Source organism: Oncorhynchus mykiss, chromosome 5 (genome assembly GCF_013265735.2).
Source record: "Oncorhynchus mykiss isolate Arlee chromosome 5, USDA_OmykA_1.1, whole genome shotgun sequence".
NCBI lineage: Eukaryota > Metazoa > Chordata > Actinopteri > Salmoniformes > Salmonidae > Oncorhynchus > Oncorhynchus mykiss.
The window spans coordinates 80,970,652-80,983,502 of NC_048569.1; the positions used below are offsets into that span (position 1 = coordinate 80,970,652).

General features: G+C 42.3%; 1 protein-coding gene across 2 annotated transcripts in view; it reads left to right on the forward strand.

Moving 5' to 3' along the window:
- The first annotated feature begins 3,514 nt into the window (after positions 1–3,514).
- The window catches only part of gmds (GDP-mannose 4,6-dehydratase), a 256,515-nt gene continuing 247,178 nt past the window's right edge, over positions 3,515–12,851 (forward strand). For both annotated transcript variants that reach the window (XM_036978541.1, XM_036978542.1), the window contains exon 1: positions 3,515–3,747. In XM_036978541.1, the coding sequence (XP_036834436.1) occupies positions 3,652–3,747 (96 nt within the window). In that variant the 5' untranslated portion in view covers positions 3,515–3,651. The remainder of the gene's footprint in view (positions 3,748–12,851) is intronic.

Below are 12,851 nucleotides of genomic sequence, written 5' to 3' on the forward strand. Positions count from 1 at the left end.
AGCTACAGGATGCAAACTTCTGCCTGAAGAAGCTGGCCTTAGCTTTCCTGACTGACTGCGTGTATTGGTTCCGGACTTCCCTGAACAGTTGCATATCACGGGGACTATTCGATGCTATTGCAGTCCGCCACAGGATGTTTTTGTGCTGGTCGAGGGCAGTCAGGTCTGGGGTGAACCAAGGGCTGTATCTGTTCTTAGTTCTGCATTTTTTGAACGGAGCATGCTTATCTAAAATGGTGAGGAAGTTACTTTTAAAGAATGACCAGGCATCCTCAACTGACGGGATGAGGTCAATGTCCTTCCAGGATACCCGGGCCAGGTCGATTAGAAAGGCCTGCTCACAGAAGTGTTTTAGGGAGCGTTTGACAGTGATGAGGGGTGGTCGTTTGACTGCGGCTCCGTAGCGGATACAGGCAATGAGGCAGTGATCGCTGAGATCCTGGTTGAAGACAGCGGAGGTACCACACGGTACCACACGATAGGGCAAGGTTATTTGTTTACAATGTGTTTTGTCAAAAAATAAATAAATATTTGAGGGTTTGTGGTCGGCATGCCGATTCATTCATTTGTTTTTTGTGTGTTTTTTTTTATCTCCATTTTGCACCAAACCGTGGGGTTTCCACTAATTACCACAGCCACAAAGTCAAAACTGTCTATATCATCAAAATGCTGTTTGTTCTTCATTTAAGGTTAGGGCTAAGCATAAGGTCAGCAGTGTGGTTAAGGTTAAGGTTACGTTTTAAGGTTAAGGTTCAAAAATACATTTTAAGAGACATTTGAGAAATAGGCAGGGTTTATAACTTTGTGGCTCTGGTAACTTGTGACAACCCAAAACTTGTGTTCACAGCTCCACATGATCTATGGAGCTTTCCATTCAAAGTTACAACTACGCTGAGTGTACAATAAATTAGGAACACCTACATAATATTGAGTTGGACATTAGAGAGATGGCGGCAGATGACAGAGAACTGTTGTGTCTAATGAAGTCCGGGCCATCATCGCTGACCATGTGGTAAACAGAGGCCTTACCATGGCAGAGGCTGCCAGACTAGTTCACCCCAGTCTAGAAAGATCATCTGTCAATTCAATCATGAGAACATTTCACCAAGAAAACTGGTAAGTCTGCGCTATGCATTACCATTACATTTACAGTAAATTTCATATTGTAATGCATGTAAATTCACAAAACATAGTAGAGTACAGTAAGTACAGTAAGATGATGCCGAAGAGGATGGCTGACATTTTTCATGCTCCTAACCAACTGTGCTATTTTGCTAGTTTGTTTTGCGTTGTTTGCAACTTATTTTGTAACTTATTTTGTACATAATGTTGCTGCTACCGTCTCTTATGGCAGAAAATAACCTCTAGACATCAGAACAGCGATTACTCACCACGAACTGGAAGAAGGATTTTCCTTTAACGAGTCTGAGGAGAAGGATATAATGCTTTCCTGGGAACAGGCCCAAATCCCCGCCATTTGCGTGAAGAAAAGACAGAGAAAAAGGGGGCGCAGGTCGGGCTGCCTTATGAGTAAACTGCCACTGCCACCCATTCTACTGGCTGACATGCAATCATTGGAAAATAAAATTGATGACCTACAATTACAATTATCCTACCAAAGAGACATTAAAAACTGTAATATCTTATGATTCACCGAGTCGTGGCTGAACGACGACACGGATAATATTGAGGTGGCTGGATTTTCCATGCATCGGCAGAACAGAGAAGAAGCTACGTCTAGTAAGACGAGGGGTGGGTTGTGTGTCTATTTGTCAATAACAGCTGGTGCGCGATATCTAATTTTAAATAAGTCTTGAGGTATTGGTCGCCTAAGGTAGAGTACCTTATGATAAGTTGTAGACCACACTATCTACCAAGAGAGTTCTCATCTATATTATTTGTAGCCGTCTATTCACCACCACAGACAAATGCTGGCACTAAGACCGCACTCAACCAACTCTATAAGTCCATAAGTAAACAAGAAAATGCTCATCCAGAAGCAGTGCTCCTAGTGGCCGGGGACTTTAATGCAGGCAAATTTAAATCAGTTTTACCTCATTTTTACCAGCATGTCACATGTGCAACCAGAGGGGAAAAAAACTCTAGACCACCTATACTCCACACACAAAGACACATACAAAGCTCTCCCTTTCCCTCTATTTGGCAAATCTGACCATAATTATATCGTCCTGATTCCTGCTTAAAAGTAAACACTCAAGAAGGAAGTACCAGTGACTCGCTCAATGCGGAAGTGACACGGGCGCTACACTACAGGACTGTTTTGCTAGCACAGACTGGAATATGTTCCAGGATTCATCCAATGGCATTGAGGAGTATGCCACCTCAGTCATCTGCTTCATCAATAAGTGCATCGAACTACAGAGTTCCAAACTGCCTCTGGAAGAAACATAAGCACAATAACTGTTAGTTGGGAGCTTCATGAAATTGTTTTCCATGGCTAAGCAGCCACACACAAGCCTAAGATCACCATGTGCAATTCCAAGCATTGGCTGGAGTGGTGTAATGCTCGCCGCCATTGGACTCTGAAGAAGAGGAAACAAGTTCTCTGGACTGATGAATCACGCTTCACCATCTGGCAGTCCAACGGACTAATCTGGGCTTGGTGGATGCCAGGAGAATGCTACATGCCCCAATGCATAGTGCCAACTGTACAGTTTGGTGGAGGAGTTATAATGGTCTGGGCTGTTTTTCATGGTTTGGGCTAGGCCCCTTAGTTCCAGTGAAGGGAAAACTTAACACTACAGCATACAATGACATTCTAGGCAATTCTGTATTTCTATCTTTGCGGCAACATTTTGGGGAAGGCCCTTTCCTGTTTCAGCATGCACAAAGCTAGGTCCCTACAGAAATGGTTTGTTGAGATTGGTGTGGAAAAACTTGACTGACCTGCACAAATCCCTGACCTCAACCCCATAGAAAACCTTTGTGATGAATTAGAGCGCAGGCTGCGAGCCAGCCTAATCGCCCAACATCAGTGCTCAACCTCAGTAATGTTCTTGTGGCTAAATGGAAGCAGGTCCCCGCATCAATGTTCCAACATCTAGTAGTGGAAAGAAGAGTGGAGGCTGTTATAGCAGCAAATGGGGGACCAACTCCATATTAATGCCCATTATTTTGGAATGAGATGTGGGACCAGCAGGTGTCCACATACTTTAGATCATGTACTGTGATCATAAACAAATGTAAGCAAGGTTTGAAATGATTATGTTTTAATCAAATATATCTGTTTGGGCTTCTTACAGTACATTTTTAGTCTACAAATTATTTGTAATTATCTTCCGGGCCCCTGACCATCTACCCAAGAAAAAAATTGTCCCGTGACTGAATCGAGTTGATGATCCCTGCTTTATGCAATCGTGAGTGTTCATGTTGGACTACTGTAGCTAGTTGGCGCTGTCCAAAGTAAGCACGGGAAACCCCAGACCGAATATCTTCTCTTCAGCCTGAAGATTCCTCTGCTCCGAATCTACTTGCCATCTGTCGATTGGCTGCCCTGCAGGCACGTCCTGGTACGTCACATGTTGTAGTTACAGACGGTACTGTGCTTGTAGTGTCTACCGTACAACCACACAACTGCTCATCAGAACAGCAAGTCAGTAGGTTTGATACTTTGAAACACTACGCGCAAAAATGGCCCAATGCACGGAACCGTCTACCAGCACCGGGGCGAACGGAGAGCTGAAAAAGCCGAGGAAGGTCGCTGTTATCACGGGCATCACTGGACAGGTAAACGCAGTCTCCGGATATGAATGGAAAGAGGATGCATGGACAGGGACAGGGTGCCTATATGAACACCTATAATGTTAGATAAATAATAATAAATACCAGCTGTAGCTATTATGTTTGTTTTGCAGTAGCCTGCGTACTGTTCGATAGACATTGGTATGATTTGACTAACAAGACAGTGGTTTTGTGAGGAGAGCGATGGATGGAGCATAGTTATCTCACTCGTCTAACTTTACATTCATATGTGTCAGGTGCACTGGCGCACCACAGCTGGTTACATAAGTTTCCCACACGAACGATGTGTCCTTATGAATAAATATAATTATTTTAGTAACCAGCTGTGGTGCGCCAGTGCACCTGATACATTATGCACAGTCATGATACAGAGGTAAAGCAGGGCGTCAAACCAGGAAGTCGAAAGAGAATATTCCCCCAGACAGACACGCTTCACCGGATCCATGGCTATTCATTGCTGGTCTAATTTTACTTTCATAATTGACACTGATACACATGCCCTACGAATAGAGAATCTAGTGTGATATAGGCTAGCACTTAGCTGCTTTCATACTCTGCACTTGACTTAGCCCAGGGCTAACAGCCTCCTTAGCCCTGCATGTTTCAAGGATGTTATAATATAAGCTACCAGTACAACCGGTGTTAGTTTGAATTTACTGAAAGGTTCATGAATATAATCTATGATGGTGATGATAATGATGCAGGTAATGATTACTCAATTTATGCATTTGTTATCAATGTTTCTTGCATCTCAGATGCTCAGCCCACATGACTTGATAAGACACTGGCTTCATGTTTTTAGTCATTCTGAAGTATAGTTGTAGAAAGTTTTTTTTTTTTTTAGACAGTATGCCTATAACAGCCTCACATGAGCTGGAGGCACCATGTTGACTGGCTGGGAGAAGGATCCACTACAAAATGGTGAAGGATCTGATTTGTTTGCCACATCACAGCAGGAACTAAAGCAGTCTGTGTTTGCTATCAAATAGGATACTGCTGGGCTGAGTGTCAACCCAAAGATCTAGTGTCCCTTGACTTAGCCAGCGGATAAGATGAAGTGACACATCGAGATCCTGTTAGTTCTGAGGGAGGGAGGGAGAAAGGAGGGAGTGATAGGGAAATATCAGCTTTGCTGCCCCTGATGTCGCTCCTTCTTGCCCTGCCCGATGTGTGTCCAAAGTCCAGAGTTTCCCCAGAGCAGGGGAGCAGATAGAAGAGAGGGTGGGGTTTTTCTATCAGAGGACTAAGTACACTGAAGAAGAGTATATGTGTATGACGAGTGTACCTGCCTGTCTTCTATAGGCCTAATTCTATACACGTCACTGAACAGTGGTGTCACACCCTTGTAGGGAGCCAGCCAGGCTGGATTCAAGACGAGTCTAACTTCATAAATGGTAGCAGTTTGCCCCACAAAGTTCGACGGCATACTGTACACATACTGTGTAGAGGATTACCGTCTCAGGGTAGGCCTATACCATTGTACATGAATTGAAGTTAATTCACGCTGAACTGACTGTACTTGTTTAGCAGCACGTGCCTCCTTTATCAAGGTCTATACCTGGGCTAGGTAACAGTTTGACAGGTCTGGTATGCTGTGACGTTAGAGGTTAATGCCAGGCTATGGCAATGACACCAGACATTTCACATCATAGCCTGTTTGTTGTAACCCTAAACTGGCCTATATAATTACAAGCCAGTCAGTCAAGTCCTGGTTGAGAAATATCTACCAGACACGCAACAACGTCCTGTTTGCTCTGTTTACTCTCCTTTGTCTTTGCGATGGTTCTTGATGTGGCTCACACATGAATGAAACTAAGGGCTGGGAGGGCCAGTGTAGTGCATTATTACAAACTGGTTTGACTGGTACCACTGGTCTGTTAGGGTGTTTTCACATAGTCCTCTTTTAAAATAACCGATCTCTGTCCTCTTTAAAGGGAACTCTGGGGTAAAAACAACGCTTTGTCTTTGTATTCACATTGCCCTTGCCTTTGAATGAAGAATATTTTGCCAGTTCACTTCACCTACTTTATGGTTAGAATCCTCTTAGTGTTCACATTGCTATGTTTAGAAAGAAACCAAGATCTTTTTCCAATATTCACTCAATGGACTCTGGGTTTTTACCAAGTGCAGGACAAGCCATTCCGTCAGATCATCTTATTGGGAAGCTAGATATACCTGCTTACATTTTGCAAGCTAAAATATTGCATTTAGTTAAAAGATGATACGTATTAATGAATTTATTTGCAAATTATGGTGGAAAATAAGTATTTGGTCAATAACAAAAGTTTATCTCAATACTTTGTTATATACCCTTTGTTGGCAATGACAGAGGTCAAACGTTTTCTGTAAGTCTTCACAAGGTTTTCACACACTGTTGCTGGTATTTTGGCCCATCCCTCCATGCAGATCTCCTCTAGAGCAGGGATGTTTTGGGGCTGTTGCTGGGCAACACGGACTTTCAACTACCTCCAAAGATTTTCTATGGGGTTGAGATCTGGGACTGGCTAGGCCACTCCTGGACCTTGAAATGCTTCTTACGAAGCCACTCCTTCATTGCCCGGGCGGTGTGTTTGGGATCATTGTCATGCTGAAAGACCCAGCCACGTTTCATCTTCAATGCCCTTGCTGATGGAAGGAGGTTTTCACTCAAAATCTCACGATACATGCCCCCATTCATTCTTTCCTTTACACGGATCAGTCGTCCTGGTCCCTTTGCAGAAAAACAGCCCCAAAGCATGACGTTTCCACCCCCATGCTTCACAGTAGGTATGGTGTTCTTTGGATGCAACTCGGCATTCTTTGTCATCCAAACACAACGAGTTGAGTTTTTACCAAAAAGTTCTATTTTGATTTCATCTGACCGTATGACATTCTCCCAATCTTCTTCTGGATCATCCAGATGCTCTCTAGCAAACTTCAGACTGGCCTGGACATGTACTGGCTTAAGCAGGGGGACATATCTGGCACTGCAGGATTTGAGTCCCTGGCGTGGCGGCGTAGTATGTTACTGATGGTAGGCTTTGTTACTTTGGTCCCAGCTCTCTGCAGGTCATTCACTAGGTCCCCCCGTGTGGTTCTGAGATTTTTGCTCACTGTTCTTGTGATCATTTTGACCCCACGGGGTGAGATCTTGCATGGAGCCCCAGGTCGAGGGAGATCCCACAGTTGATTTCTTCAAACCAAGCTGCTTACCTATTGCAGATTCAGTCTTCCCAGCCTGGTGCAGGTCTACAAATGTGTTTCTGGTGTCCTTTGACAGCTCTTTGGTCTTGGCCATAGTGGAGTTTGGAGTGTGACTGTTTGAGGTTGTGGACAGGTGTCTTTTATACTGATAACAAGTTCAAACAGGTGCCATTAATACAGGTAACGAGTGGAGGACAGAGGAGCCTCTTAAAGAAGAAGTTACAGGTCTGTGAGAGCCAGAAATCTTGCTTGTTTGTAGGTGACCAAATACTTATTTGCAAATAAATTCATTAACAATCCTACAATGTGATTTTCTGGATTTTTTCTCTCTCATTTTTCTGTCATAGTTGAAGTGTACCTATGATGAAAATGACAGACCTCTCTCATCTATTTAAGTGGGAGAACTTGCACAATTTGTGGCTGACTAAATACTTTTTTGCCCCACTGTACATACATACATACTTAGTCATTAAAACTCGTTTTTCAAGTCAGTTAGAACTTCTACTTTGTGAATGACACAAGTCATTTTTCCAACAATTGTTTAAAGACAGATTATTTCACTTATAATGCACTGTGTCACAGTACCAGTGGGTAAGAAGTTTACATACACTAAGTTGACTGTGCCTTTAAACAGCTTGGAAAATTCCTTAAAATTATGTCATAGCTTTAGAAGCGTGCCATGGTGTTTATACTTGCGTACTATTGTTTGTACAGATGAACGTGGCACCTTCAGGCGTTTGGAAATTGCTCCCAAGGATGAACCAGACCCGTGGTGGTCTACATTTTTTTTTCTGACCTCTTGGCTGATTCCTTTTGATTTTTCCCATAATGTCAAGCAAAGAGGCACTGAGTTTGAAGGTAGGCCTTGAAATACATCCACAGGTACACCTCCAATTGACTCAAATTATGTCAATTGACTCAAATAATGTAAATTAGCCTGTCAGAATCTTCTTAAGCTATGACTTCATTTTCTGGAATTTTCCAAGCTGTTTAAAGGCACAGTCAACTTAGTGTATGTAAACTTCTGACCAACTGGAATTGTTATACAGTGAAATAATCTGTCTCTAAACAATTGTTGGAAAAATGACTTGTGTCATGCACATAGATGTCCTAACCGACTTGCCAAAAGTATAGTTTGGTGACAAATTTGTGCAGTGGTTGAAAAATGAGTTTTAATGACTCCAACAAAAGTGTATGTAAACTTCTGACTTCACCTGTCTGCGTTCCACTTCCATAAGACCCACTAATAATTAAATGATTTGATCAAAATAGTTGTATCTGCATTTTTGTTTTTGCAATAATCACTCATGTCTGTCTATAAAAATGCACTTTTTGTTTACAAATTTAACCAGAACCATTCATAATGCACATTCACTAATAATGTAGCAGGCGTGATAGAAAATCAACACCGGTCTTATAAACAATCTCTCAAGCACAAGCCCACGTGCTAGTGTGTAGCCAGCTAATATTTTTATTTCAAGTTTGGCATCTTGGATCTAGGAATAATTTCACAAGCTCTGAATTCAGCTAAGAAGGTGAAACAGTTGTGTTGTTATGAACACAACCTTCTGTCTGTCTCCAACTGTTTGAACAGTATGCTAGCCTGTCCACTTTGTTCAGATGTTGAAATCAAGTGGCCTACCTTTATTTCTCAGAATGAAAACGAATTGCCAATTCCTTATAATTGTTTTATGCTTATTAAACATTTATAAAACACAGTCATCCAAACAGCTACTATAACGATCTTTATTTGACCAAAATGCTGCTAGCGATACGCGGTACCATAATGCGTGCGCGCGACAAACATGGCATTATTTTCCAAAATGAATGTTCATTGCTATATCTGTTTTAGTTGTGTCAACTCTGTTTGAATTGTGAGTAGTTGAAACAAACAGGGTATGGTTTGAAAGGTTAACTTTTCCTCTTTTACAGGAAACTAATGTCTCCATGTGTTTCGGTGTCCATATGACAGATTCTGTTGGACTAAACCTCAGAGAGGAAGAAGTGATCTCATCTTTGTTGTTGTGAGTTTTAGGGGGAGGGGCTTGAAAGTGACCAAGTGAGAGGTTTCCATCCAAAATGAGCCCAATGCGTTTCTATGGGCTTATTTTGAAACTAAGCTTGTCGCCTGCGTTCCTGCCTTTGGGACAACAACTTCCATTGTTAGGGCGGAGACATGAGCATCTCGTCATTATATACACATCTCTGGTGCAAATGGGAAGGTTCACAGTGTAATGTAAAAATCTTTCCAGCGTGAAATACTTCCCAATCGTTCTAATTGTGACGTCATGTTTTACATTTTTTTCACAGCATCAACATTTTCCCAGTCAGTAATTGCACGCACGTCTGTGTGGATGGCTGAGCTCATGCAGATGTTTCTCTCACACCCCCTCGACCTTGACTTAGCTAGCTAGCTAACTAGCATAATTACATTACTAAGCTGCTCCAGAATGTCCTACGCCAGGACATGGACATCGATTCTATCGTAGTCCATGTGGGTTTTAATGACATTATGAAGGGCAGCTCTGAACAGTTGAAACTGTTGAGACAGGCTGCGTTGAGACAATGACTTATCAATGACCCCAGCTCATTGAATGCCTACCATTGTGTTGCTGAGTCATCATAATGCTTCAGCAAATGTACATTATACCAGGGGCATTGGTAAACACAATGAAAGTAACCTAATTTATGTCCATCTGACTACCCTGAATGCCTCTGCTGATCCTACAACTATTGCATGCAGCAATCATGTGCCTATGAACCAGATATGTTTTCAGCACTGAGGCGTGTGCTGTAGTAGGAAGTCCACTGTGTGCAGCTCACCCTGCACTAACTTAAATAACATGAGAATATCTACTTCTGCTACGCTTCCCAGTAAAGCAATGAAAACAAGCAAGCATCCCATAAAGTGCTCAAAATAGCCCCTATTAACATACAGTGGGGAGAACAACTATTTGATATTGACTATTTGCCGACCGAACGAGACGAGACCAAAAAGACATGAGAACAAGCGTACGAAAATGCTCATAAAATGAAAAATACAAAAAAACTTGTTTCTGCGATACAGGTATTTGGTGTATCACGCAAAGACATGAATTAGAATTAATCAAATTAATTCTATATATCGCCCAGCCCTAACACACCCACACAGAGAGAGAGAGAGAAGGTTTATTTTAGGGGTCGGAATAGTCAAGGACCTAAGAATACGATATCACAATACTTATTTGCCGATATGTATTGTGATTCACATGACTATATGTACTGCGATTCGATACTGATTTTATTGCGATTTGATGTTTCTATAAAATTGCTCACCATATGTCTGCTGCAGAGGGACAAGGGAGCTATGAGAAAACACGTTTTGATCAGTCATGGAAATAAGTGCTGAAAACAAATTGGCTCCCTATTTAAAAAGAAGATGGAGAACATGCTATGATGGGAAAATACTGCAGTTTCGGTGCGCTGTTGCGCTCACCACATTGTCTGTGTGGGTGGACTGTTTCAGTTTGTCTGTGATGTGTACACCCAGGAACTTAAAAAAAATATATATATACTTTCCACCTTCTCCACTGCTGTCCCTTCGATGTGGATAGGGGGGTGTTCCCTCTGCTGTTTCCTGAAGTCCACAATCATCTCCTTTTGTTGACGTTGAGTGAGAGGTTGTTTTCCTGACACCACACTCCGAGTGCCCTCACCTCCTCCCTGTAGGCTGTCTTGTTGTTGTTGGTGATCAAGCCCACTACTGTTGTGTCGTCTGCAAACACGACAATTGAGTTTGAGGCGTGCATGACCACGCAGTCATGGGTGAACAGGGAGTACAGGAGAGGGCTGAGCACACACCCTTGTGGGGCCCCAGTGTTGAAGGTCAGTGAAGTGGAGATGTTGTTTCCTACCTTCACCACCTGGGGGCGGCCCGTCAGGAACTCCAGGACCCAGTTGCACAGGGAGGGGTTGAGACTAGGGGTCGACCGATTAATCGGAATGGCCGATTTAATTATGGCCGATTTCAAGTTTTCATAACAATCGGAAATTGGTATTTTTGGGCGCCGAAAAAAACATTTTTTTTTATACCTTTTATTTAACTAGGCAAGTCCGTTAACACATTCTTATTTTCAATGACTGCCTAGGAACTGTGGGTTAACTGCCTTGTTCAGGGGCAGAACGACAGATGTTCACCGTGTCAGCTCAGGGGTTCCAATCTTGCAACCGCACAGTTAACTAGTCCAACGCTCTAACCATTGCACTCCACGAGTTGCCTGCCTGTAACGCGTATGCAGTAGAAGCCAAGGTAAATTGCTAGCTAGCATTAAACTTATCTTATAATAAACAATCAATCATAATCACTAGTTCTAACTACTAATCCAGTTTAGCAGGCAATATTAACCAGGTGAAATTGTGTCATTTCTCTTGCGTTCATTGCACGCAGAGTCAGGGTATATGTAACAGTTTGGGCTGCTTGGCTCATTGTGAACTAATTTGCCAGAATTTTACATAATTATGACATACATTGAAGTTTGTGCAATGTAACAAGAATATTTAGATTTAGGGATGCCACCCGTTAGATTAAATACCGAACTGTTCCGTATTTATTAAACGTTTTGTTTTCGAAATGATAGTTTCCGGATTCGTTCATATTAATGACCAAAGACTTGTATTTCTGTGTGTTATTATGTTATAATTGAGTCTGATTTGATAGAGCAGTCTGACTGAGCAGCAGCAGGCCCGTAATCATTCATTCAAACAGCACTTTAGTGCGTTTTGCCAGCAGCTCTTCGCAAGCACAGCGCTGTTTATGACTTCAAGCCTATCAGCCTAATGGCTGGTGTAACCAATGTGAAATGGCTAGCTAGTTAGCTGGGTGTGCGCTAATACCATTTCAAACGTCACTCGCTTTTAGACTTGGAGTAGTTGTTCCCCTTGCGCTGCAAGGGCAGCGGCTTTTGTGGAACGGTGGGTAACGATGCTTCGAGGGTGGCTGTTGTCTGTGTTGCTGGTTCGAGCCCAGGTAGGGGCGAGGAGGGGGATGGAAGCTATACTGTTACACTGGCAATACTATAGTGCCTATAAGAACATCCAATAGTCAAAGGTATATGAAATACAAATGGTATAGAGAGAAATAGTCCTATAAATACTATATTAACTACAACCTAAAACCTCTTATCTTGGAATATTGAAGTCTCATGTTAAAAGGAACCACCAACTTTCATATGTTCTCATGTTCTGAGCAAGAAACTGAAACGTTAGCTTTTTTACATGGCACATATTGCACTTTTACTTCTCCAACACTTTGTTTTTGCATTATTTAAACCAAATTGAACATGTTCCATTATTGATTTGAGGCTAAATTGATTTTATTGATGTATTATATTAAGTTAAAGTAAGTGTACATTCAGTATTGTTGTAATTGCCATTATTACAACAAAAAAAATTGTCAGACTAATCGGTATCAGCTTTTTTGGTCCTCCAATAATCGGTATCGGCGTTGAAAAATCATAATCGGTCGACCTCTAGTTGAGACCCAGGGCCTCCAGCTTGATGATGAGCTTGGAGGGTACTATGGTGTTTGAATGCTGAGCTGTAGTCAATGATCAGCATTCTTCCATAGGGATTATTTTTGTCCAGATGGGTTAAGGCAGTGTGCAGTGTGATGGCGATTGCGGACTTCTGTGGACCTGTTGGGGCGGTATGCAAACTGTAGTGATATGATCCTCAACTAGTCTCTCAAAGCACTTCATGATGCCAGAAGTGAGTGCTTTGGGGCAGTAGTCATTTAGTTCAGTTACCTTTGCTTTCTTGGGTACAGGAACAATGGTAGCCATCTTGAAGCATGTGGGGACAACAGACTGGGATAGGGAGCGATTTTAAATATGTCTGTAAACACACCAGCCAGCTGGTCTGTGCATGCT